This window comes from Apus apus, chromosome 23 (assembly GCF_020740795.1).
Source record: "Apus apus isolate bApuApu2 chromosome 23, bApuApu2.pri.cur, whole genome shotgun sequence".
Lineage (NCBI taxonomy): Eukaryota > Metazoa > Chordata > Aves > Apodiformes > Apodidae > Apus > Apus apus.
Genome location: NC_067304.1, coordinates 5,873,488 through 5,899,920, shown reverse-complemented (window position 1 = coordinate 5,899,920; position 26,433 = coordinate 5,873,488). Strand labels below are relative to the sequence as shown.

General features: G+C 48.8%; 1 protein-coding gene across 4 annotated transcripts in view; it reads right to left on the bottom strand.

The window, feature by feature from the left end:
• The window catches only part of RAP1A (RAP1A, member of RAS oncogene family), a 30,332-nt gene extending 12,982 nt beyond the window's left edge, over positions 1–17,350 (bottom strand). Inside the window, exons 1-3 of one of the 4 annotated variants that reach the window (XM_051638782.1) lie at positions 17,264–17,350; positions 4,261–4,330; positions 1,191–1,274 (exon numbers count right to left, since the gene is read on the bottom strand). In XM_051638782.1, coding sequence (XP_051494742.1) covers positions 1,191–1,247 — 57 coding nt within the window. In that variant the 5' untranslated portion in view covers positions 1,248–1,274; positions 4,261–4,330; positions 17,264–17,350. Of the gene's footprint in view, positions 1–1,190; positions 1,275–4,260; positions 4,331–6,793; positions 7,081–15,336; positions 15,392–17,263 lie in introns of those variants that run through there. The other 3 variants (XM_051638784.1, XM_051638783.1, XM_051638785.1) reach the window with 3 other exon arrangements.
• Positions 17,351–26,433: the final 9,083 nt, after the last annotated feature.

Below are 26,433 nucleotides of genomic sequence, written 5' to 3'. Positions count from 1 at the left end.
TTATTGTGTCCTGTTAGAAACTGAACGGATCAGCGTTGCAGATGAATTACAATATATGCTTACTTAGCATCTAGATTGTCAAAAAGAATGTAACTTTTGTTCACCAGACTAAGTATTTGCATTTCAGCTTTTAAAAAGGCCAGTGATGGATGCTGACTCAGGCTGCACATCACAAATAAGGAAATTCAAAGCGTGTCAGATGCTGAGTAATTTGTACGTACAGCGTGTTAAGCAGCACCTGTTTTACCTCATGAGTCTTTCAATATTACATCACAAAAATAAGATACTCAGGGGATGCTGGTGGACAAATGAAGACAGGTTGCTGAGGAAGAACAGTGTATCGAAAAGAATTGACACCTCCATGTTGTAAAGATCAGGATGGGCTCTCTGAAAGAGCACATCAAATTTGATACATAAATGAATAATCTTTCCTCCCGTTCATCCGGCTTCTGCAGATCTACCAAGATTATTAGCAGCCCACTTCAGCAGAATAAACAACGGTGCAAGAAGCAGGATATGAACAGCAGCTTTATCATCTCCTGTGGAGAGGAACACGGTGTAGTTCCTTGTTTCAGATAACTTCACACTTGACCAGTTCTTTGCCTTTCTTGCTGGAGTGAGCTGCTTGACTGATTTGTGATAAACAGGTGACAGAAATCTCTCTTACAATGCCCTACTATCAACTCTGCTATGTAAACCTCTTGTTAGAAACAACACAAGCACTTCAGGAGAGCAAAGTGTCATCAGTCTGCTTAACCCTCTGCAAGGCACAAGCTGGAGGAGGCTTCTCATGCTGCCCATGGTTTCAGTTCAGGCTGCTCATTCGGGTTCTCTCCAGGATGCAACACACAGAACCTTCAGGGCAGGGGAGGCTGCCACAGGCACAGCAACAGGCACAGCACTGCTCCCCTGCAGCCTTGGCTGGTGATGTCAGACAGACCTGTAGTCACTTACAATATCAGATACACGTGGGCAGGAGAAATGAAATGCTAATTCCTGTAACAGGGACTCCAAAAACATGACCCAAATTCACAGATATTTCAGCAGTGCAACAGTGGCTACGTGGAAGTCACTACACATGCTAAAAGAAAAAAGAAATATCCCAATGCATTTAATGAGCATGGTTTGCAGTAAGACAGGCTGCCTTTGAAGCCTGTGCACAGGTTTCAGAGCTGCTTCCCAAAACTCACCAAAGCAGACTTCCCCACACCTCCTGAACCAAGGACCACCAGCTTGTACTCACGCATGGTGTGGTCTGTTCAGAGAGCGACGACCTGGAAAGCAGAAAAAAGGCACCAGTTCAAAGGACACCTGCACAGCCAGGCCTGAGACGCTGCCTCCCCAGAGCGGCCACACGCCTCCCTTCTCCAAGCACTCCTGAGAACAAACATCTCTCTGGTGAAAGCTGTGGGGTTTATTTTTCCACCTGGGCACTCGGGTTTAGGGGGCTGCTCAGACAGCCCCAGTTCACAGGAGATGCCCACAGCCAGACCCTCGAGCCTGCTGGTGCAGAGGATGGACACACCATGGTTCCAACCATGGAGCTGAGCTGGGCAGCTCCTGCTGCCTCCCCTCAGCATCCTCAGCATTTGAGAGCATAAAACAAAGAGCACCAGACAAGAAAATTGGATCGAAAAGAGAGGTTTACTGCTCCCACCCACCCCCAGCAGGGAAGGATTTGGGTCAGTATTTTCTCTCTGGAAAAGGTCAGGCCTCACTCAGGGCTGCCAGGGCAGAGCTGCTCTGCTCGCCCAAGCAAGGACTCTGCCTTTTTATGGAAATCTTGCAACTCCCTCCGCTCGCTGTGCAGCACCAGAAAACCTCTCCTCCTCACCGAGATTCCCTGACAAATAAGGCAAATGACAAAGCTGGTGATAAACATTTTACACTGTGTTTACATTTAGAAGCCAGGCTGGGCTGTCCCTATCGAGGGTGCTCAAGCAAACAATGACCTCAGCAGCGAATTCTCCCCCCCTGCCCCAGCACCACGGTGCTTTCTTCCCAAGTAAGGCTTCAGAAACACGAGTGCTATGAGGCTGGGCAAGCTCTGCTCCTCCGAGGCATTTCAAACTGACATTGCCACAGGATTTATTGGGCTGACTGGCTACACTTCGAGGATTGCTTTAAAAATACAAACATATTCCAAGCAGTTTGACAGAGACACGTGTCACCTTGTCGACCACCATTAATGACAGTCTGCAAAGAACAGGAACTGTATTTTTAGCTTTGTAACTGTGGACAACTCCCTGACAATCATCTGTGTCTCAAGTTTATATAATCATTAAATGGGGACAGGCTTTTTTTTCCCCATCACTTAAATTCCCAAGGGAAAGCTGTAGCTCACAGAGTTGAGATGAAACCCACGTGCTGCCACACAGCCAGTCCCTGCCGGGGCCACAGCCAACACCTTGTTGGAGACCCTGCCTAAACATCCTGCTCTGAGCCCTCACCCCTCAGCCACAGGATATTCTATGGTCTAAATAGGACATGAGTACAGGCTAAAAAAACCCATGTGCAGCTGGTTTAGCACAACTGGAAGCTCATTTTGAAGTTAGCAGAGCAGAAGCCCCTGGCTCACTGGGGCTCCCTGCGGCCCCACAGCCAAGCAGCCCTGCCCTCTTCCCTGCCCTGTAGGGCGAATAAAGACGAAGGCAGCAGCAGCCCCACAGGTTTAAGCACCTTGAGGTGGTTTTTATTCAGCTCTCGAAACCTGCGAGAGCTGCAGTTGCTTAACTTCACAGAAATTGTGAAACTAAGTCAAACTGAAGGGGATTTTCCAGAACGGTAACTCTGAGTATCTAAAAGCAGAGCAAGTGATGTCGATGAACTCCAGTTCACCAACACCATTTTTGGTTAAAATTCTGGCAGCTGTCAGCTCTTCTGCTTGAAAATTTCCCTGAGAAGTAACATTTACTTCCCTTCTTTCAAAAATAGTAATTTTGGATGGCAAGGAGAGGGGAATTCCAATTAGCAAGGATTTTTTTCCCCTGGTCATCCTTAGAAATTAAAAGGCAATGCATTTTTAATAAAGTATAAATGCAACTTATTACCCATTTTATCTTCATCTTCCTACAGTTCCACAGTCTGTTCCACCCAAGAAAACCCAGAAAGCAATCAAGCTAAGGGTTAAATTTAGCTGCAAACTCCTTCACTTCTTATTTATAGTAAAAATGCTTGTGGGAAAGTTTCAGCTGGGAGCAGTACAAGACTAACTTCTCATTTCTTTTCTACAGTATTTGCTGATTTATTTTTTTTCAGGTGAAACAGGAAACCAAGATCCTGAAACCCATGAGCCTTATTACTGTAAACCCCACACGCCTTAATTATCTTCTAGCTCTTTCACAAGTATGTTAATACTATCTGTTTATACAACATAAATAGAGTGCTCAAGAAACTACTATGCTGCATCCAAGCCAACTTTTCATTCAGCAGCTGTTGATGCCCACCTAAACACAGTCAGCATTCATTTCCATTCAGGGCTCTGCAGTGGAGCTCCATGCTGTGAAGCACCAGCATCTCAAAATGAAATCAAATTATGGGTGTTAATTGTTTCTTTAGATTCAAGAAAAGAACACAATCGCTAAGGAGTGCAAAAAGTAACTTTAAGGTTTTAGCAGCTCATCAAGAAGTTCATAATTTGGACATGGAAAGACAGGAGCATGAATAAAGAAGGCAAGCAAACCCAGCACTGCAAGGCAGTGGGTGCCAGAACTTCAGGCTAGCCTGGATCATGCTGTGCACACTGTGAAAGGCAAATGCCCGAGTACAAATGTATACACCTGAAGCAGGCAGCTTGTATTCAACAGCTTCTCCTTCCTTCCCCAAGCACTCATGGGGCTGCAAGGGACAGGAGGTGCAGATGTGAGGCAGGCAGCACGAAGGGCACGTGGTCTGGGGGCTCTGCAGAACGTGAGGAAACGTTGGCTCTAACTGATGACACAATCCCATTAAGTAAGATTCTAACAGAAGACTTAAAATAATTTAAAAAAAATCAGCACAGACACATTCTCAGCTCAGCCTTAAAAAGAAAAACTCTGAACTGTAATGATAGATTTGTATGTTGTACAACAGAGGGCATCAGGAAAGTTAGGTCACAAAACTTCAGGGCTTCTTTTTCCCACTACAAGAAACAAGGCTCAGGCAACTTTTTTTTTGTTTTTAAACAATGTGTAACACACAGCTCTGAAACTTCCCCAACTGCCAATGTTTTCAGTTAGCAATTTAATTTGAAATACATTGAGAACATTAAAACACTCATACCTTGGCATAAAAGATCTCTCATCAGTGTTAGCAGCCCTACTGAAGGTATTTCCAGGCTCCCTACAAGGGACTGAAACAAACAAACAACAAAAAAAATTAATCCTTTTTGAACACCAGTGTGTGTAAACATCAGTTTCAAACCACAACATGTCTGTTACAAAATTTGATCTTTGCTTTATCAACAGAGCTCTATGTGGTTTCTGAATCCAATGATCGTAAGCCCAAGAAATCAGCACAATTTCCCCTCACCTCTTGGGCAGTGAAAGACTGGAGGGTTCAGGCAGAAACCAAAGGCAAAACACACTTTCTCCTTGATTAAGTCATTTAAAAACACTTCAAAACTGGCACTTGCAGTGAAGGTAACCCAAAGGAATAAACCAAAAGGAAAAACTGAAGTTTCATAGGTTAAAAAGTAAAGAGCAGTTCAACGACCAACTCCTGCTGAAAGCCAACAGGATCTGGGCTCCCACATCCCTCCTTCCCACTCCCTTGGAACTCCCTCCCCACTGCCTTCACACCCAGCACGCAGGGAAACCAGGACCCCAGACACCAGGGAAACATGGAACTGAGGAACAAGCTTCAGGTAACCAGAGGAAAGAGACTGAAAACTAAGTCTGGACTAACCAGGTCAGATGGCCTGGCTGAGGGGAGGCACCTGCTCCACTGCAGCTCCTCGTGCCCTGCTGGGGCTGCACTGGCATTTGGAGCTGTCGTGGGGCTGGAAATGCCACTGAGGCCCAGGTTGGGCTTCCCTGGGCACTGAGCACACGGCCAACTGGGAAGCCTATACAGCCACATCTTAACAGATTAACAGACTCCTTCCATTTTGACAAGCTGGATTAATCAAACCCTCACCCACTAGAGAACTCCAAGCACTTGGGAACTTCCTGTGCTCCCGAGGCTCTTCCCTTCTCTCCCACAGTTTGCTTTTCCCACAATGAAGGCAACTTTCTTCTTCAGGAGAGACGGGCACTGCTTAAATCAAATCACTATGTTCCTGGGAACCTCTTCTCCCTAATACATTCTAGAGAAGCTGACTCTTACAAAAGACAAACTGAGGCCAGTCTAACACTGTTTGAGGTTGTATCAAGCTCACAATGCATTTTAGGAGATGAAGACATAATCCTTGTCAAGTATTTTTCCACATGTAACAGGCAGTGAGGCTGCAGCCAAGCAGAGCTCACCCAGGCAGCTCTTGCTGCAAGCTGGATTCAACACACACACCTGAAAAGAGGGATTTTTAGTGAGAGTGCAGACACAGTCTCAGCTAAGGGGCTGAAGGCAGATGACAACTCAGTAAGACAGGCTGCATCTTCACTCCAGAAGCACAAGGAACAGCCCTAGTTTAAAAAAGGGTGAGAGAAAAGGAACAGAAAGTGAGGCACTGAGCAAGCACACACCAACCTGCCAGCACCAGTTCCTGAGACCACATGGAACAGCCCCTGAAGGTGCAGCTCCTGCAACCATGGGCACTGTTAACCTGACATATTTTGCTCCCTTGCTGTTCCCTGGAAAGATGCACTGGGATAGAGAAGGATAAGGAAAGATGCTCCTGAGATAGAGGAGAGAGGAGCAGGGAGCAAACACCACTCCCCCAGCCCCTCCCTCTGAGTGCTGGCTCAGTTATCACCCACACCTCCCTTTTTGTCAGTCTCATCTTCACACGTGGAAACCAAAACACTTAACATTTCCAAGGGGAAATGTGCTGTCAGCATTTCATTAATCTGGGAGAGAAGGTGCTCCAGCCCCTCACCCCCCCGTGGCTGGGACACCCCGGCCATCACTTGCCTTTTTCTCAGAGAGGGGCAGATTCTTGGGACGTGACAGCCACATGTTGGTTATTTTTATCCTGGCAGTTAAATACTGAATCATGGCTAGTATAAACAAACCTGTTTCATTTTGAACTTGTAAATGTTCTTCATGCCAGTTTTTTAGATTACTCTAAACTAGGCCATGAGAAAGAGTGATTTTTTTTTTAAAGTATCTACTAAACATTGCACAATGCTCCACCAAAATCCCTTCATTACTCACAGCCGTGTTTGCAAAACAAACTCAAATCCAGCACTTCTGCAAAGGAAAGATTTATGATGACCAAAACCACACTAAAACTGACAGATCCCCTCCACAATAAAAATAACCCAAACAAATAGAATGATAGAACAGTGAAGGCTGGAAACTTGAAAGCTGGGGCTCTACCCTTGGCTCCACCAAGGTCCAACACGTGCCAAACCATGGATTGCAAACTGCCTGGCCCCCAACAGCACCTCCACTCACCCCCTGCTCCCTAAGGAGCTACTTGTTATACACCATGTTCTAAGATATCAAATTACTCAATGAATTTGAAAGCACATTAAATACTTCCCCAATATTAATCAAAGCTGCCAACAATTACGCAACCGTTCCACACAAGCTTACAGAACCGTGTGGGGTGAGGGACAGCGGATCACAAAGAAAGGGTGCTTGCAACTTGCGTTGATTAATTAACAGAGAGCTCATTTAAAAAGTAACAAGACAAACACCACCACAGACTTACCCTGTGAGTTAGCACGGAATTTACTTAAATAATGATGAGATGTTATTTGAAGTGTTCAACTGGAAAAGGCAAGAGCCTTCCAACCTGGCACACATTGACTGCTAAAAGCTCTGGTCCCGACCGTGTGCTCCTCCTGAACCACATCCAAGTTGCCAGTTTCTGCAGAATTTCACACCCTCCACAGTGTGTTGTGCAGGTCAGTGATGCAGGGCAAAACCATAAAAGCTTGGGCTCAGACTAAAGTCCTCTAGCAACAGTGCCGTGCCTTCCGACTCGGGTGCCGTGCTGAACTGGAGCTTTGAGCAGCCCACGCCCCACACACACACCCACACCAGCCATCATGCTGTCATTTGAAAAAGTGATTTTATGCACAAACATATTGAGATTGATCTTCCTCAACCCACAACCTTTTCTGCAACCAGCTTCACACTGAACTTGCAATTTCAAATACTGTAATGTTTACTTCCCTGGAAGTGACTCCCTGTTTATTCCCTTTAAACGCTTGGCTATAGCAGCACTCCAGGCAAGGAACAAGCACTCTGGGCAGCTACGGCTTGCCCTGCTGAAATGGCTGATTTATTTTTTGTCCTATTGGTTTGCATTTACAGAAAGTTGCTCGGGTTGTGTGCCAGACAGACAAAGACAGGGGAAAGGAAGCCAGAAGCAAAGCTCAAAGCCCAACACACTGCAGCCCCAAATTAGAACACCACGCTACGTCAGTGGCTGCTCTTGGCAGCCTCCCCTCCAAATCCACTGCAGCACTGCTGCAAATCCAGTACTGGGAGCACTGACCTGCCAACGGGAGGAGAGACACCCACCTCAACTGGGCAGGTTTAGGAGAAAATACACTTTTCTCAATCTTAGATATGAAATGTTTTAACAAGCAGTGTGTAGCCACATCAGGGGAACAGAACAGTGATAGCTCACCCGGCCGAGTGGCAGCTGCAGAGCAGAGGTCCTCCCTCCCACCACCATGGGTACACTCAGCCCTTTCTCTTCTCTTCATCTACACCTACTGAAGTATTAGCTTTTTTTGGAAGAAGAAGAGAAAAATATTTCCTTTCCCCCTTCCTAATCAGCAAAAGATATAAATGTTACAGGAACACACATTCAACACAGAAGCCATTTATGGGACTTTCTCCATCTGCTCTCTACCACAGCCACAATTTGCCACTGATTTCTTTTTTTCTCTATTTTCTTGAAAAAATGTTCTGACCTTTTTTTTTTTAATACAGATTGAATTCCAGACAGACTCTAGGAGGCTCGATCATAGCAAACCACCAACTACATTATACTTGGTAAGAATAATGTGTTGTGCTGATAGTAGCTTGGCAACGTTCTTAACTATGTTCTTCCTGGTTTATGTAATTAGAGTAAATAAGTGACATGAGGTAGGTAGATTGTCACGGCAATTTCAGCTTGCACTTCAATTATTTCATTTCTGCAGTAACAGTGACCAGACACTGGTCACAAAGCCCAGGCACTGGACACTTCCAGAGGCTGGAATCCAGTTGGTCCTTATTTGGTCTCCAGCAATGACGCTTTGATGGAGAGACCAATACAAATTCCTCCTCATTAAGGTTTCTTTGTAGCCTTGAGGTTTAAACTGCTCTTCATGTATTTCTATCCATGGGTGATAAATCTTAAGACTAATACTAAGCCTCTAAAAACACTGCCTGCCAGCACAGACCAGTGCCCTGCCTCTCAGGAGAGTGGGCTAACTTAGAAATTCCAGAAAACATTAAGATTCTTCAAATCTTACTGGCAAAGCTGCAATAATCAGCCTGTGTGTATACACTGGATTTGACCATGTAGACTGATCTAAAGGTCAGGTTTGCATATGCAGGCCAGAGATTTCCACTGCCTTAAAAACACCTCACTGTGCAGCGTGTGTCAGGCACAAGCAGCCCGAGCCCCGGCCGTTCCCACGCAACTGCCGCTCATTCACCGCCGGGTTCAACTGTGATTTTTTGAATGAAAAGCCCCACGTACCATATGGCCACTTACTCATATTACACTGTTTATCAGTCTAAATAAAATCCCTACAGCAATGAGTATCCATGGAACGAGTGCCTCAGTCCATGCAGGATGTATGTTAGCAAGTAGAACTGCACCTCTTGAAATGCTTTCACAGCCAATTTTAGGGCTTGATAGGGACCTGAATAGCAGTAAGTGCACAAACAGAATTAGCTTAAAAGAGAGAAAAAGGAACAGTTTCATTACTTTTTATAATTAAATGAAGTTATTTATTACGGTACTTAATCCTTCAGTATTTTGCTCAGTCCCTTAGTGCTGCTTCCCGGAACCTGGAGCAGAACGGGGCAGAAATTCACCTGTTTTTACAAAAAAAAATAAAAATATTCTTCTATATGAAGATTTTAACTGAAGGAATATAAAAAATGTTATTAACACTTCACTGTGATGCTCCTCGGGCTCTAGCACTGAGAACTTTCAGGAGGAGAGGACACATCCTGCAGCAGCCAACCAGATGGGTATCGCTGGCATCAGCCAGCTCCTCCTCTCCTCTTCATGAACAGCACTCAATCAGGAACAAAAGTCTTCTCTTTTTTATGTCTTTGAAATGACAAGACATAAGGCAATAGGGAAATAAAATTATCTATTTTTAGTTGATTTCTATCTCTTACTATGCAAATTTGTTCAACATATGGCCTGGAGACAGCCACTTCTGCACTCTGAGCAAGACCTTAGAAGACACCACACTTCACTGGAATGCTAATTGCTGTTACCCACAGCTCCTGTGCCTCACAGTGAGGTGAGGACACCCTCCCACCAGAGCCAACACTCCCACTCCAGCTGTTTTTTTCTACAGCAACTCTGCACCTACAACCTCAGCAAGACCAACCCACGGGCACCACTGCCTTTAAAAGAGATTTAGAACTTTATTAAACTTCTGCCCTTACAGATGCAGTTAATATGAACCTGGCATGAAAAGCACATGAAAAGAAGCTCCAGCCTCCCAGCTCTGTAGTGACTTGGTTTTTCTGACACCTGCTACTGGCACAGCCACCCTGCTGCCCTGGGAGCCACGTGAACTGGTAGTTGAGAGGTGTTTGTGATGAGGGTTTAGAGCAAACAGTTCATTGAACAGAGAGAGGCTGCAAAGCACTGAGATGGCAGAATAAAGGAAGAGACTTGCTTTCTGGGAATGACACCATTGAGGAAAGCACCCTGGGGCATTAAAACATCTGTTTGATCATTTTAAATGAGATTCCTGAAAAAGCTTCATTCTGAATTTGAGCGCATTCTAGTGATCAATCTGCCAACACAGTGTCCTCATGAAACAAGACAAAACCATAATAGTATTTCAATCACTTTGATTTTATAAGTGATCTGATGAGTTAAAAGCCTGGAAATGCATGAATATTTCATGAGCAAGGCTGCCTGGCACCGCTTCAGTCTGTCTCTTCAATCTTAATGTTATTTTCAACTAAAATTAGTGTTATAATCCAAAGCAAGAAGCAATAATTGGCCAAATTTATTTTATCTTCACCTTTATTTCATAAATTCATCATGATTTCTGATCTGCAGGCCTGACACCAAGCACAGCTCTAAGACATCAAACCTCAGGGTAAAGCAAGACATGCTGGAATGGGACAACTTACGCAAAAAGGAGAACTGTGCCAGAAATAACCTTACCCAGTGAACTATGATTTACTTTAAACTATCACGTGGTAAGTGGCATATAAAAAGATATTATTCTGCATGTCAGCTGTCTGTAATGAAAGTTTTCCTCTTCTCAGCAGCCCCTCCCTACAACTCCAAGTTTATTTGCATTAGAGAGAAGGATATTACATAAAAAGCAACATAAAAGGCACTGCAACCAATAGATCCAGTCCCACTGCTCCTCCCACACTTGGTGCTTTCTGGAGTAAGGGGCTATTTCCAATTTATGTGTAAAAATGTGTGAGATGTGAGATTATTCACTTAGGCAGAAACTTAAGGGCAGCCTTACTTCTAGAAGCACAGAGTGCTCCCCAGTACAGCCACAGCCATAGATGCTCAGATCTTTTCATAGCAGATTTCATAGCTAGGAGTTGACACGCAATACCCTGATTTAAATATGACAGAATCACATTTTTTCTGTATTAGAGCACTCCAGAAAGCAACACTGTTGGATCCAACAAATATTTCAACAAAAACCCCCAAACATTCCAGCCAGCCTTGAGTTTGCAGTTCCAGCCACTCTCAGCTGCCTTTGTGCCCAGCTCCAGCAGCAGCTCGGCACAGGACCAACTGACAAAGGCTCTTGCTGCTACAAGTCCCAGTGCACCTCCAAAAAGCAGTTTTTCCCATTAACTGTTGACAGGGTGATCATTACCTATCACAGAACTGCTAACCATACTCCTTACATGAGTGTGAAGCACCATTTCTCACTGCCTCATTTGAAGTGATTAATAAAGATCTGTTCCAGCCCTCCTACTGCTGTGTTCATACCCAGACCTCTCACTTCAGTACCCTAGATGGATTTAAATACTTTCCATCTTATCAATATTCTAAATAACAAGCCATAATGACTCAGGCCACCTGCTCAACAGGACTGCTATTGCCTGGCTCCCTGTGTTTTTAGTCAAACAAAGTGGAAAGGACAAGAAGGCCAAGCCAACCACCTGCAGTTGTGAGCTGTGAGCAGCCCCAGAGCTTCCTTTTTCACTGTCTGTCCTATGTTACCTGCTGCTTCCCTGTGACAAGAGCCCTGGGGAGGGTCAGACTTTCCCCCTAGATCAAGTTTTTTTTTTCATCAAAAGAAAACAAACTGCAGTTTTCCAAACATACTAAGGTCTGTCAGCATCTGGGTTTCTCAATCAAAAAAAATTAAGAGAGGTGCCATCACCTGGGTTCATGGGAAGCCACTACAGCTGCACTGGGAAGTGCCTGTTCAGGTACAGCAGGTATTTCCCAACATCCAATACCTGCCCCACCACTCAGCACGGAGCAGCAGCACATCAAAACACCCTCTTCATGTGGCCACATTCAGATGCCAGCAGAGCTGCCCTACCTGCTCCAGCCAGCTGACACGGTGAGAAGAGAGCCCCTGGTCATGCCCTGTGCTCTGCTCTCACAGGAGACACAGAAACAACAGTTCTGAACCTCTCCTCCAGAGAGAGGTCCTGGCTGCTACAGTGCTGTGAGTGCAACCTGCAAATACGGAAGTTATAAAACCCAAGATTATTTGGGATCAAAATTCTAGAAGTTCTCTGGTGTCCTGTTTCTTCCCACACACCCTCAAAGGAGCTTTCCAGGGCAGATGAATGCAATTTCAGCTGAAACACACCATTTCTGATTAGGAATGTAACACTCAGTGCCTCTTCCTTGAACACCACCCACCTTCCCACAGCTTCTTCATTTTAATATCATTAAATGGACTACCTTAATTACTGCAGTGTTTGCAAGAGGAGAAGTGATCTCTCAGTAAACAGTTTCTGTCCTGTTCAGAGTTCTGGAGATCAAATCTCATTTCACACCAAACCTGGAACTGAAATGGCATTAGTAGGTTGAGCACCAGAACAAAGTGCTTCTGTGTAAATACCAGGTGCCAGCAGCTGAGCAGGTATGTGCTGTCCTGCCTGATGCTCCACTGACCCTAGGCTCTACACAGCTTCTCCTTGCTCTTTTCTTTCTTCAGAAGGAAGCTCAGAGAAGAGGCATCAATTAACAAAATGGTCACTGGCATAGAAAGCACAGGTATCTTCTGGTAACGAGCCGTTCAGCTCTGAATGGTTCCAGTCAGCCAGCAGACATGGAAAACTATCTCATGGACACAACAAGCAAAGCTAACAAGCAGTGAAGACCCTACATGTGTTGCCACAGAAAGGCAGCTTGATATAAACTCCCAGAAATACGGGCTGTTCCTTGCAACTAACAATCCACCACCCCTGAGGCCAGAGAGCCAACATTCACCTATTTATCCACCACCCAGGAGCAGCTCCAGGAGGTGTTCTTTCCAGATGTGAGGGGCAAAGGAGACGGCCACCAGGTTACCTCCAGTCCCAGCAGCAGACCAACAGACAGGGACAGCCCCAAGCCAGACGTGCTCAGGAGCTGCAGCTTCTCCCTTCCCTGGCCCCAGCAGGCCCCATGAGACAGGCAGGATCAGGCACTGATGTCGAGGTAGAACCAAACACACACCCTGAGGTTTCAGAAACATAAGGCATGAAACATTATACCACATATAATTTGAATTTTTAGGTTCGGTGGTTTTTTTTGCAGATGGAAGACACTATCTACAGGTACTTGAGTTACCTCCTCTGGCCTCTCAGGACTGTGACCCACAGCAAATCCACTTGGGCCTTGGAGGATGCTTCTCGTGGCCTGCTCTGACACCCAAGCAAAAGCAAATCCACTCAAAGCACACTCAGCTGGAGACTCAGAGCTTACGTGGAAGCTAAAACTAACACTGAAAGGCAGAATTCATGTCATATGGCTAGATATTATTATTTCCCCATGTAAGTTGCAAGTCTATGTGCAGGCTAATCAAAGGCTATTTTCATTTCCACATATCTATATAAAACAATGGGAAAGCAAAGGAGTTAAATCTATGACCTGCCTAAGAGCCCTACTCTTATTGTACAACTGCAGAGAATGAATAACCCACTGCTCCTTCTAAGTGTGTGGCTTCAAGAAAGCAAAAGTCAACCATTCTGGGAAATGTTTTACCCATTTATCAGTTTGTCACAATTTGACTCAGGAGGGGCAATTAAACCAGGACACACTTGTTTATGTAGGACTGACAAATTATTCTTTACAACTTTATGCTCTATATAACCCTTTCCATTAACTGAAATACACTGAAGCAACACTGGCAGTGGGAAGCATATTGTACTTTCAGTCTGCTGAGTAACAGCCATGAACTAACACAGCTGCAGTCTTGTTCCAGCCTGTGCTTTACCAACAAAAAGCCAGGTCCTCCTTTATCCTCTCCACACTTTGGATGTTAGGGTACAATCCAAGGAGAAACCTGTTTGAGAGGGGAGATTTTTAGGACATTAATGGATACCCAGAGAGCAGTCTAGGAATCCAAATAATCTCACATCCTGGCTGCCACCAGACTTTAGCACTGCAGAAATTACACAAAACATTGACACAAGTTTTAGCATCTGAAGACAGACTGCATCAAATGAGATAGCTCAGCAAGATCAACTTTTCTTTCCAGCTTTCTCACATCCTCACTGAGCTCAGCCTTTAGGTGTCATGTTTCCAGCATCAGAAACTTCTGTGAAGTGTCAACACAAATATCTAAGTAAAAGTTTGACCCTGGGATTTATGAGCACCCCTTTGAGAAGATGCTTTCATTAAAATTGTCTTTAATTTATTATTGCCTATTAAATAAAATACTAAAATAAAATCAGTAACTTATTCAGAGCTCAACATAAAACAAATTCACGCTGTACTCTAACCACCTCCACAATAACTCCTCTTAAAAACAAAACCCACCTCCAATCAAGGCTAAAAAAATACCAAAAAAACCCAAACACAATCAGAACTTGACTGAGTTTTAAGTTAGGTCCCTCTTGAATCTGATTCTGCAGAATTAAACACACAGAGCTACCAGAAGTGCTTGATTATTATTATTAAAATACCAATATATAATATGACTGGGATGCACAGGCAGCCCCAGCTGACGGAGCCCAGCAGGCTTTGCTGAATGGATTTCAAGCAAGATTGAAAGTAACACCAGACCAAAGGGAATCCTGAATTTCTAACAGCTACACACACAACAAAGTTACAAATATAAACAGTAAAGATTTGAACTGTTCAGTCGATTCACTTCCTTTTCTCTAGAACAAGGAGATAACGTGTTCCTGTTCTCAGAACATCAGGAGACCTCTTTAAGATTATTTGTTTTAAAGTCTCTGAAGTTGCACAGAAGCAACCTGTTCTCTAAATACTACCTAGAAGTTCAAAGTGCCACCAAATGCACACTCATGGTACAAGAACAAGCACTGCAATATACAGCACAAACAAATGTTTAGAGTTGTTTATGCCTAAGAGTATGATTCAATATACAATTAAAACTTTGTCGTTGGAGTATGCCCACGTTACACTCCTGCTATCTAATTACATTTTTTAAGAACCGTCCTCAGACTAGATGAACAGCCATGAAATGTATCACAAATAGCCTGTGTCCGTATATTTGCAGTGTATGGTTTCAAACATAAACCATTTTGATAAACTACATAAACATGAGTCTCCAAATAAAAGTATGAACGTGTCACTGGAATTACGCTGTGCTAGAAATCGAGCCCACTTGGCATGCAGTCCTCAAAGCCCTCAGCAAAGCTCCTTACCCTAAAAACGGTCACCCCAGAGCCAAGGCACGTGAGGACAGACAGTGCTCCTCGTTCCTGGGAGTCCTCAGAGTCACAGCTCCTGGGTCTGCCAGCCCTGCTGGGCCTACAAAAGGCCACTGAGGTTTCTTCTGTACCAAGCACCATCCCCTGGCAGGACCACCCAGTCCTCCGGACACACTCTCCTGCGGTTACCAAGGCCATAAGAAAGATTTGCTTTTCCCAAGTGTAACTCACTTTCCTGTGGACCGTCCTAGCCTGACAGAACACAAACACTCCTCTCCTCCTGGTGTGTAGCAAACACTGCGCACGAAAACAGCTTATTTTTAGCAGCAGAGTGTGTGAGCACAGCACTTCCTGCCGGCTCCACCTTGAAGGGCGACACGCGTCCTCTCCTCCTCATTTCCAAAACTAGGATTTCACAACTTCTGCCGCCCGGCACAGCAGAGAGAAGGAAGAGACAATCTGCTGAGAACTGCAAGTGACAAATGCCCAGTTTCTAACTCGGCACTGAGAGCTCTGGCTGGAACACACAGTCAGTCTGCAGACCAAGACATCAGTGGCATCTTTTCTGCCACAACCATGAGCAGAACATGAAATGTTTTCAGTTATTACACTGATCTTTTCCATAGCAACAGGATGTGAATGTGGCATTCCCAGCGTAATTAATTCACTACAGCAATGTGATAATGATGTCAGAATAATCAGGCAGCATTTCATACTTGGGACACGATGAAGCACTCATACAAATTTAAAAAGCTACAGACACCACGAAGCCAAGGGTGCTCCATCTGAAACTCCCCTTCAAGTTGCCTCATTTTGGGTGACTGCTCTTTAAAGGCACAGACCTTTGACTGCTAAGGCACTTTCTGTTGTTTCTCCATGGCTTCATCCAGCACTGCCTGAAAGTCTCACAAATTCCCACATCACATCAGTTTCAGAACCTGAGGGATCTGCCAGCCCCAGTCAGAGTTAAGGACAAAACATGTTCAGCAAGAAAAAGCAACAACAAAGATCGCAAGAGTGAAACATTTCATGGCAGACCTTCACTCTCAACTGCACAGCCTCAATTTAACTCTTCAAATACTTGGTGTCTCTTCACGTGGAGCAATGCTACTACTCAGAGTTACAAAAGCAGCAGAAATTACAGAGGGCTGCTACAATACTACAGACAGGCGTTTTCAAGTCAAACAACTATTTTAAGAAATATTATCTCCCTTGCTAAGCTACTGAAAGGAAAAAAAACCAGAGTTTTGATGGTTTGCCCTTCCTGTTTGCAGCTCTTCCCGAGTTGTGAGCAAAGCTAAGCCCAAAAGCCAGCCCCAGGTCTGTCGGTCAGTACCGAGTCGGTGTGTCCAAATTTCAGCTCTTCTGCTGAGAAAGCTCAGCAGAAATCCTTGCAGCAAACGCAGCCCAGACGCCGTAAGCACAGACACTGCTAACGAGAAGTATCTAAGCACAAAAGTTTCCCCACGCAGAGAACAGTTTCTCTCTAACCTGTATTTTTAAAGGAAGAGTAAGAAACCCTGTCAGAGCTGCAGCGCGCAGACCGGTCCCCGGGCCTGGAGGAGGGAGCACAAGGCTGGGCAGGGCCGGCCGGGGCTGCTCGGCACCCCCGCACCTGCCGGGCTGAGCCCCCGGCTCCCGCCGGCCCGGCCCGCGGGCAGACCCCGGGCAGCGGGCAGACCCCGGCCCGCGGCCCCCGCGGCCCCGCAGCCGCCCGCCCCTGCACGGCCCGGCGAGCAGCGGGACGGCGCCCGCTCCCCTGGCGCACCCGAGGATGTGGGTTCCTCCCCGGGGCACGGTGACAGCCTCTGCTGCGCCCAGGGCCAATCGCCCCCGCCTGGTCCCCGGCAGCTCCCAGCGCCTGGGCCGCCCTCCCTGCCCGGAGCCCGCCCGCCCCGCCGGCGCGGCCGCACAAGATGGATGTCCGGCCCCGCAGCGCCCCGCACCGCCCCGCGCTGCCCTCCCGCCCCGCCGCGGCCTCCCCGGGCTGCCCTCCCGCCCCGCCCCGGGCAGGCAGCGCTCAGCGCGGCCCCGCTGACACCGCCTCGCTTCCCCGACACCCGCCGCCGGGCCCCGCGGCCGCCGGGACGCGGCCCCGAGGCCTCCCCAGGGCCCGGCCCCGCCGCGGCCCCCGCCCCGCTCCGGCCGCCCCGCTCACCCGCCGCCTCCCGGGCCGCTCCCGCCGCTGGGCTCCGGGCTGCGCTGCTGTGCGCGGCGGCTCCGCTCCGCCCTCCGCGGCCCGGGGAGGAGCCAGCGGGGCGGGCCGGGCGGGGACGTGACCGCGGAGGCCCCGGGAGCGCCCGGGGCGGCGGCAGCGCTGGGCAGGGCCCGGGCCGCGGGGTCGATCCCCGCCGGGCACCGGCTCCCCTGGGCCCCCCGGAACCCCCCGGGACAGACGGAGCGGGGCAGCGGCAGAGCGGGGCCCCAGCGGGTAACGAGCCCCTGCGGCGGGCGGGGAACGGGGCCCCCCGCGGAGCTGCTGCCCCCTCGGCCCCCGGCGCGGCGGCTCTGCTGGAAGGTGCCTGACGAGTGAAGGCGGGTGGCTCTGAAGTACCTGCACGGCCCAGGAGAAACACGGAGCTCAGAGCAGAGCCCAGAGATGCACCCCGGTCTGTGCCCCCTGCTCCGCTCCCCGCGCAGGGTCGCTCCGTTGCTCCCTCATCCCCACACGAGCTGCAGCTCAGCTCCGAAACACACGCTTAGGAAAAGCTACTGTCAACAGTCGGTAAATGTCAGTGTTTGTTTGGGGTTTTTGCTGGTTACAGCCGTACACGCCCCGTGCAGGGCTGTGCCTGCGCGCGTGGCTCGGATGCACAGCTGCCCACGGGTGGGACTGCACGGGCTTCTCACAGGAGATCTGCTGAAGTCCACGGCTGGAACAGCAACATTCCTGGCACTGGCACGGCCTTTCATCCAGAACTCCCATTAAAAAACAAACAAACAAAAAAAAACCCCTAAATATTATTGATCTGGCTTGACAGGTGAGGAAATGACTTCTCCAAAAACCCCAGCAGGTCGGTGGCCAGGAGGGGAACACAGCTCAGAGCCCCACTCATCCCCCACCCAGAGAAAGCTGGGCTGTGGTTCCCCAGCTCACGCTTTGTAATACACAGAGAATTTGGCTTCCAGGTACAACTGGTGGCTGCTGCTGTGGATCTATAAGTCCCTGTTCCTGATGGCTCTAGTCCTAGCAAGGTGCCTCCTTCCCCAGGGACCCCTGTGCTGGGAGCAAGCAGGTGAATCCCGGTGTGATTTGTGTAGCTGGAGGCAGGGCAATCCCAGAGGGATTCCCAGTCTCTGCAGGGCTCAGCAGGGGCAGTCGGGGTGGTGCCAGCATTTGCCTGTAAGGATGCTTAACGCTGGTGGTTGAGCAACTTGTTTCCTCTGAACACAAACATTATCACGAAATCTGTGAACTTAGGAAGTTACTGACTAGATCTACGTTAAAAAAGCCATGAAGCTCTAGCTGGAGAACACGCAGAGACAAAGTATCAGTAATAACTTGTTTTAAAAGCTTTAAAATCAATTAAAAAAAGATCATTCCTGTGGACAGAAACTGCACAAGGAGACTCTGAGATCCTGTAAGAGGCTCAGTATGCATGGAAGTGTATGAGCATTCTGGAGGGCTTTACCCAATGTTTCCTTTTCATTTAAAAGGTTTATTAAACTTTACTCCAAATACCAACACATCTGCAGCTTTTCCCACTCAGCAGTACTGACTGAGGAGTTTGATTTTATCCAGTGCAAACGTACCTATTTCACAGACTGTGGACTATCTTTTAAGTCTCAAAACAATAAGGGTCCAGGCACACTCAGCAAGACAAAGCACCTGGGTAATGTCTGCATAAAGTTGACAATTTGTCAGTTTTCTGCAGGTTTGAGTGGAAGCTGATAACATTTCCTGCTGAGTCAGGCTTTGCAAGTACATGAAATTAGATCTGGATGAATGTGAACCTGGTTATGAAATAGAAGGAGAAAGGGGTCCAAGTTCAGCTGCAATCCAAGGTGCTTTTCCTACCGAGTTCAACAGGGAATAAGCCTGGGTCTTCATTCCTCCCAGCCCCACAAGCTGCTCTTCTCCTGCAGCAGGAGGGACACAGCCCCACGGACAGACCAGCAGCACTGGGGCCCGTTTCCCCCTGCACCTTATCTCTTGTGCAACGGGCACTTGCTCCTCAGCAAATTCAATCTGTCAACGGGGTGTTCAACTCTGTGTCCACACCTTGTCTCTCCCTCAGTGCATTTTCCAGCTGGTAACAAACCCTGTTGTTTCAGGGCCACTGGCAGCCTTCCTGACATCACCACACACACCTGCCCCAGGTGGGCAAAACCTGAGACCTCCCAGCCCAGGGCAGTTCAGCTCCACAGCCCAGCAGCAGGACCAGGTTGTCAGGCAACAACCACCACGTCTCTGCCTCCTGCCACACACAGGATACACCCTGTTCTGTCCTGGACAGAGCCCGGGGCATCCAGTGGCCTTTGACACTGCACTTCTAGTTAATATTGTAATTTATCACAACCCTTCTGTTTACACAAAGCACGAGGTGCCACAGTGATGTCTTCCCTGAGCTCTCCAACCTAAATCCATGGATGCTCTTGAATGACACCAGTGCTGCACTCCCCTTCTCCTGGTATGTAGCAGCAGTGAAAGGCCGAAGGGAAAACACTGCTCTCCCCAGTCTGTCTGCAGTTGTTTTTCCTGGTTTTGCAGGGGTTGCACCAAGACTTACACAGAGGAATGAAAATTAATCATAATCCCCTGGGATTTTTTTATTTTTTTTTAATTCCAAAATAACAATTGCCCAATTGGTTAAATTATCACAAGTTCAGCTGATGTAAATATCTAGCTAATACCCACTTGCTGATTTAATGAAATCCAGAAGCAATTTGCAATTGCATAATGAGCTTGGATTCCTGGCTGATAGAATCACAGGACTAGAGAGGAGAAGTCAGTCCAGGAACTCACATCAATGGAGCAATTAAATGAAAGTGTATTTGACACTGTACAGGCTAATAACACATTATTATTGCTCTAGTCATTAAAACTAAAGGTGCTGACTGCGCAATTATTGCATCCTGGTTGTCTGAACTTAAACTGCATAAAAAAGGAACTGGTCCTCTCTCAGCTTATAACAGTAGTATTTTAAAAGCTATAATAATGTAAGAATCAGGCGGGAAAAATGTGCTCATTAGTGAGCTTTTGAAGTGCAAACATAGTATTTTCTTTACAGATGAGATTGCAGTGTGTCATTAGGAATAATGACTTAATTATTCACAGTGGATGCCCACATGGCTGCTCTGACAGCAGCTCCCCAGGCTGCTGTGGCCACAGAGCAGCCTCCAGCTCCCCCGGCAGCTGCAGCACCCGGGGTGCAGTGTCCTTGTGGGGACCAGACCGTGAAGGGTCCTCTGACACCCAGCAGTACCTGACGGGCCCGGCAGAGGAGCTGAGAGGCAGGGCCAACACCTTCTCTCTGCCAACATCTTCCCTCCTCAGACTGCAGCAGCCCTGCTTTCTGTGCCCACTGTCTGGCTGGGTGAAGCTGCTGGATAATTAGGCAGATGAGCTGGGAGGGGTGCGAGCTGGGCAGGTCCCAAGGCAGTGCTCTGCAGGAGGTCTAGCAGGTTTCCAAAAGGAAGCCTGGGCTGGCTTTTCCATGAACTAAAGTTCTCCTCTCCCAACTAACCAGTACCATCAAAGTTGCTTGAAAACACCAGTCCCAGTATGTCACCCAGCACTAAACCTCATCCTGCCCAAGCAGCTGCCAGCTGGTTTTGCCTGTTTCTAAGAGAGATCCAGCTTCCAGTTTTCTTCTTCCATTTGGTAACATTCAGGCAATGTAGTGAAAGGGCAGGAAGTATGGGGAAAACAAACAAAAAGAGTAAATTAAATTTTAGGCTTTTAAGCAGTAGAGGAAGTCAGAAACATTCCTCTGACTTTGTAGATAGGCTGGTAACCACAATGGGGCAAACATTGCTTGGAGATCAAATGTCATATATATTGAGATGAGAAAATCTAACTCAACAAGTGCTTGCTCCCATGTTTAATTCATTTCAAACACTTGTTTTGTTTAAACGTGGTCACACAATGACTCTGTCACAGCCAGGGAGCAATTTTTGATTAGTATGTAAATTCAGCACTCCAGCTACTTGCCTACAAACTGCTGAAAGCCCCTTGAGCTCTGAGATTTCCTCATTACCTGTTCCTGATTTCTTCCAGGGTCAGTCCAGGTGAGAGGCAGCATCCAGGGATTGGACATAGCAGGAGCCAGGAGTCCCCAGACAGCTCTTGTGCCTCTCAGCCAAGCCCCAGACCAGCAGCACAGCCAGGGGCTGCAGGAGAGGGTTTATAAAGACATGGGTGAGTTAAGGATGAACTCACCCAGGGAAGAGATGTGTGTTTCCAATTAGTGCTGCTAAGTGGACCTCATCACCCCATAGCCCTGGAGACCCTCCTCGCACTCCAGCATCTCCTATACCTCCTCTCAGGTGTCAGCAGGAGCTTTTTGAAAAGAGCTCTGTCAGGAGTTGCTGTTTCTCAGCTTTTTAATTAGTTTCTCCATTATAGTGATAATTCCAATAACACTCAGCCTTACGACAGCACCCCTCATTTTCTGACTGCTTCCTGAGCACAAGATAACGATGCTGCCCTTATGCTTCTTGCTGGGCAGGTATTTTCCCACAGAAAGGCCACTACTTTATGTTAAGAAAGCAAGCACCCAGTAAGAGGGACATGAGGCACCCTTGTCTCCTCACAGCCTTTGCTCTGGTCCCTTTCCATGTCCCTGTCCCTGTCCAACCAGCAGCACAGCCCTGGATTCCCCTCTGAATTCAGCTGGTGCCTCCTCACCAGATCATGAGTAATTTCCACTCAGTTATGACTCAGTTGACTGGAAACTTTGCCTGAGCAAGGACTGGATGTCTCGTTCATGGTTCTCCAGTCCTCACAAGGTTTCTCCCCGTGGGCAGGCAGGCGGGTGCTGCCACTGGCTCCCAAGGGCTGGCTGGTCACCCTGTGGGGCTGGACACCAGCAGCAGCACTCCCTGACCTGCCTTCCCACAGCTGGGCAGCACAGAACATGGTAAACTCTGCAAAAGAGGAGCCACGGTGCTTGTCTGCATCGCCAGGGGAGGAGCAGCCCAGCTACATCCTCCACACGTTCTGGGCTGCTTTGGCTTCCAACGCTTCCCTCTGTTGCCCTTTGAAAAGAAAGTGTTTGTATAAATAACAGCAGATGCATTTTCAAATAGCTCATCTCCCAGCCAGGGTCTAGCAAGCAAAATGAGCAGAGATAAAACAGTCACATCTGATGTGAGAAAGACGACAGATGGGTTTGCAGGGAGCCTGGGCTGGGCTGCTCTGCTGATGTCAGCATGAGGCCTCTGTCCCCCCACTCACAGACTGCAGCCCCCGGGGGCAGCAGGGCCCCCCCAGGACTCAGCACCAGCAGAAATGTGCTCCAGGCTTTTTGCCTGCTGGTTTCAGCATCGCTGAGGGTGTCCTTGGGGGCTGGCTGGAGCCACGGTGCAGGCACCTGCAGAGCCCAGAAAGTGCTTCTCTGGCTTCTTTGCTCTGCCCCAGGTGCTGCCAACCCCAGGGCAGACTTGGGGCCCTTTGTCCCATGGTGTGACCGTGCTGCCCCCACGTCCTGAGTGCCAGCCCAGCTGCCACCGCTGCTCCCCTTGCTGGGAGCTCAAGGGACAAGCATCCCGGGGATGGGGGTATTTACCTGCCAGGAGATCTCACCATTACTCAAAACATCCAGAAAGTCTCCCAAGAGCTGCTGTCCCCTGCGATGTCCCAGAACGTGTGCTGAGCTTGGAGGGACTGGAGCCAGTTCTGAGAGTTACCTTCACAACAGAAAACTCCACCTGTGTTTCCTGAGTTACAGAAACCACACGGGTATCAGCCTGTTTGGTTGGGTTTTTTGCAGCCTGTGCTGCACGCTGTGCTGAAAGGGGTGTGTGCTGAGGTGTGTGTGTGCTGAGGTGTGTGTGTGTGTGTGCTGAGGTGTGTGTGTGTGTGTGTGCTGGGGTGTGTGTGTGTGCTGGGGTGTGTGTGTGTGCTGAGGTGTGTGTGACCTGAGAGGTGTGTGTGTGTGTGTGCTGAGAGGTGTGTGTGTGCTGAGGTGTATGTGTGCTGAGGTGTGTGTGTACTGAGGTGTGTGTGACCTGAGGTGTGTGTGTACTGAGAGGTGTGTGTGTGCTGAGGGGTGTGTGTGCTGAGGGGTGTGTGTGCTGAGGGGTGTGTGTGCTGAGGTGCTGCATTCCAGACTGACAGGTTCACTCTGGTGGCTCCTGTCACCCCACGTGTTGCAGCTGGGCCATGTCCCCAGGAGGGAGCTGCTGGCAGCTCCTTTCCTCATCCTCTCTGCTCCATGTCCTCCCTGGCCAACCTGTAGCTCTGTCTGGGACCTTCCCTGCAGGCCACTTCAGCAGGACAGCAGCAGCTCTTTGGCTGTGCTGGGGTTTGGTGGCTTCTGCTGCTTCCCCAGGAGCCTCCCCAGCTGGCAGGTGTCCCAGCAGCTCCCTCATGAGGTTTTTCTGTTGAGGTTTGGTCTTCAATGAGAATGACTAACATCTTGCTAAGAAGTGTCCTTGGTGTGGTTCTTCCAGAGTCACCACATCTCCTCCGTGCACGGCAACTTGGGACCTGCACACCCCTCCAGAGCCTGGGTGCTGCCTGCCCATGCTGTCACCCTGCCAAATCTGTGAGGTTTTTAGCTGAGCTGCTGGTGACAAGGGCATCAGTTATGGAGGACAACAGGGGGGTTGGGCCTGGAGCCTCTGATTTGGAGCGATTTCTTCTCCAAGTCCAGCCAATCCCCTCAGCACGGGTGACACAGCCTGTGATCCCAACGCAGCAGCCTCTGCGCTGGCAAGGAGGAGGAGAGGAGCTTCCCAGGGGTCTGGCCATGGACAAGCCTGTGGCAGGTGTATCCAGCTGGGGTTTGGAGCAGCCTGGTGAGATGCAGAGCCATGACCGGGCTGCCCCTGCGCTGCTGCAGCCGCGGCTGGGCGGGAGCACTGCGGGCTTCTCTTGGGCTGTGATTGAGCAAATGGTGCCAGCAACAACATTCATGGCCCCAAAGCCAGGTGAGTGCTGCTCCCTCAGACTCACCTCTCCCACGGCGGGTGGAGCATCAGCTGCTTCATTTCCATCCTTGTCTGTTTCCAGCTGAGCTCCTGTGCCATCCAGGCCAGGTGGTGTGGAGGGGCAGTGAGGGCCCTCCATCCTAAGCAACAGCATCTACTCTGAAACCTCTCTCAGGCTGAGACTCAAGAAGGCTAAAACTGCTCAAAGGGGCATTAAAACTGAGCTCATTACAGCTGTGAAGTATCCACCTGGGAAAATGGCACCAGGCAGATCAGGTGGCTTTGGAGGGCAGAGCATCACATAGCACCGGCGAGCTGGAGCCAGAACTGACAGCAAAAGCCAGATGTGAGCCTTTGACAGGGCAGACCAGCAGCTCTTGGGGATGCTAGTGAGAGCTGTGGCCTCTCCACCCTTCGAAACACAAACCCAGACTGACCCACTGAAGGAGATGCTGCAGGGTGGCCGGGTGGCCCCGCGCTGTGCCGGGCAGGGGCCGGGCACGTCCGCAGCAAAGGCCCCTGAATGACACCCCTGAGCCTCTGCTCCCAGGAGGGCAAAGAGCCTTTCAGGCTGCAGCTCCAGGTGGCCACAAATCACCCATTTGTCTGTGGCCTTGCTAATTTGAGTCAGTTACAATGTTTGCCCTGGGTAGCCAGGGAGCTGCCGTTTGTCCTCGTTATCTGCCACAGCTCCTTGGCCGTGAGCTCGGCAGGCAGGTGGTAACGGGGCTGCCCTGGAGATCCTTCCTGCCTTAATGACCATGGAGCATGGCACGAGGCCACGCTGATGCCAGGCAGGCAGGGGGGAGCAGGATTTCCTCTGCTAATTAAACTTCCACAAGATAAGGAAGCCAAACACTGGCGGGTGCGCAGGGAACAGCCTCGAAAAGGGGCAGCGCCTGGCAGCGGGTCTGTCTGCTCCAGGCACAGCTCTTCTCCCTGCACAGCTCAGCACTGAGTTCTGGGGACAGGGACTGGCTCAAGAGATGTGGCAATTGTCCGTCCTGGAGGTGACGTTGCTGGGGGCATGCAAACCCCATGCTGCCTGCTCTCCACCCTGCCACTGTGCTCCCAGGCCTGCCTGTCCCATATTTCTTCTTCAGCAAAAAGTGTAATGGTTGTGCCATCCAGTCTCCCATAAATACAGCCATCCCATCACCTCGCAGCTCCTTCTGGAGCTCTGAGGGGCTGTAAAGCTGCACAAAATAGGTACTAAATCTTCTTTTTAGGTCAGTAACAAATGTTGGGTTATTACTTAGCCAGCAACACTCTCAGATTAAATTCCCTTCCACTGCTGAGTAAGTGCCTTGAGATTCCTGTGGCTCTAACCCATCTTGTAGGCAAACCCCAGATACCTTGTTTTGAGACTCTGAAATGTGTACTGGAGCAAGTGTTTAAGAACAATTAATTTCCCTAAAAATCAGGGCAGAAATCTTGGCAATGAGTGTGACTAGAAAAGCTGCTTTCTACTACAAGGAGAGATCAGTGTGTGCTGTGCTGCAAATAGTGAAGAAAAATAAGTGTGTGTCCCCCTTTTTTTTTTTCCCCTAGGGAACCAAATAACATCTCTCAGTTAATTGTAGAACAAAAGAGGTCTTGGTTTCTGCCATACATCATGGAAAGGGCTGGATCTAAATATTCAAAAATTAAAAATAAAAAGGTATAAACAGTGTTTCCTTCCTGAAGAGCCTCCCTGGTGAGCCTGGACCCCCCAGCCTCCGGAGCCTGGTCACCTTTGGCTCATCTTCCTGTTTGTGGAGGCTGCTCTGGTGCAGAGCTGTGCTCCTGGGAGGCTCTGGGCACTTTCTGCCCTCTCAGGACCAGTTCCCTGGAAAACAGTTTGTTTTCAGTAGCATCTCTGATCAAATGATACCCAAAAGGCTTCCACTGCTCCCCAGCACCTTTCTTTGTGCCTGCCTGGGAAGCTGTTGTTGCATGGCGTGGGATGGGCACGGAGCCTCTCTGCTCCCAGCCCTGCAGACCTGGTGCATAGCACAGGGGGACCAAAATTCCCAGCAGAGTCCACGCTGAGGGACCAGAGAGCAGGTGCCGGTGCCACGGGGGCAGCGGGGCTCTGGGGGGCACTGGGAGCACCAGCCCCATGGCTGCCCCATGCAGCATCTCCCGAGGTTTGGAGCCCTCTGCTCCTTTCCCCCTGTGAGGTGCTGTTCCTTGGGGGAAAGCCTCTGCTTCCACCTCCGAGAGGATTAGTGCAGCCTCAGGACCAAATCC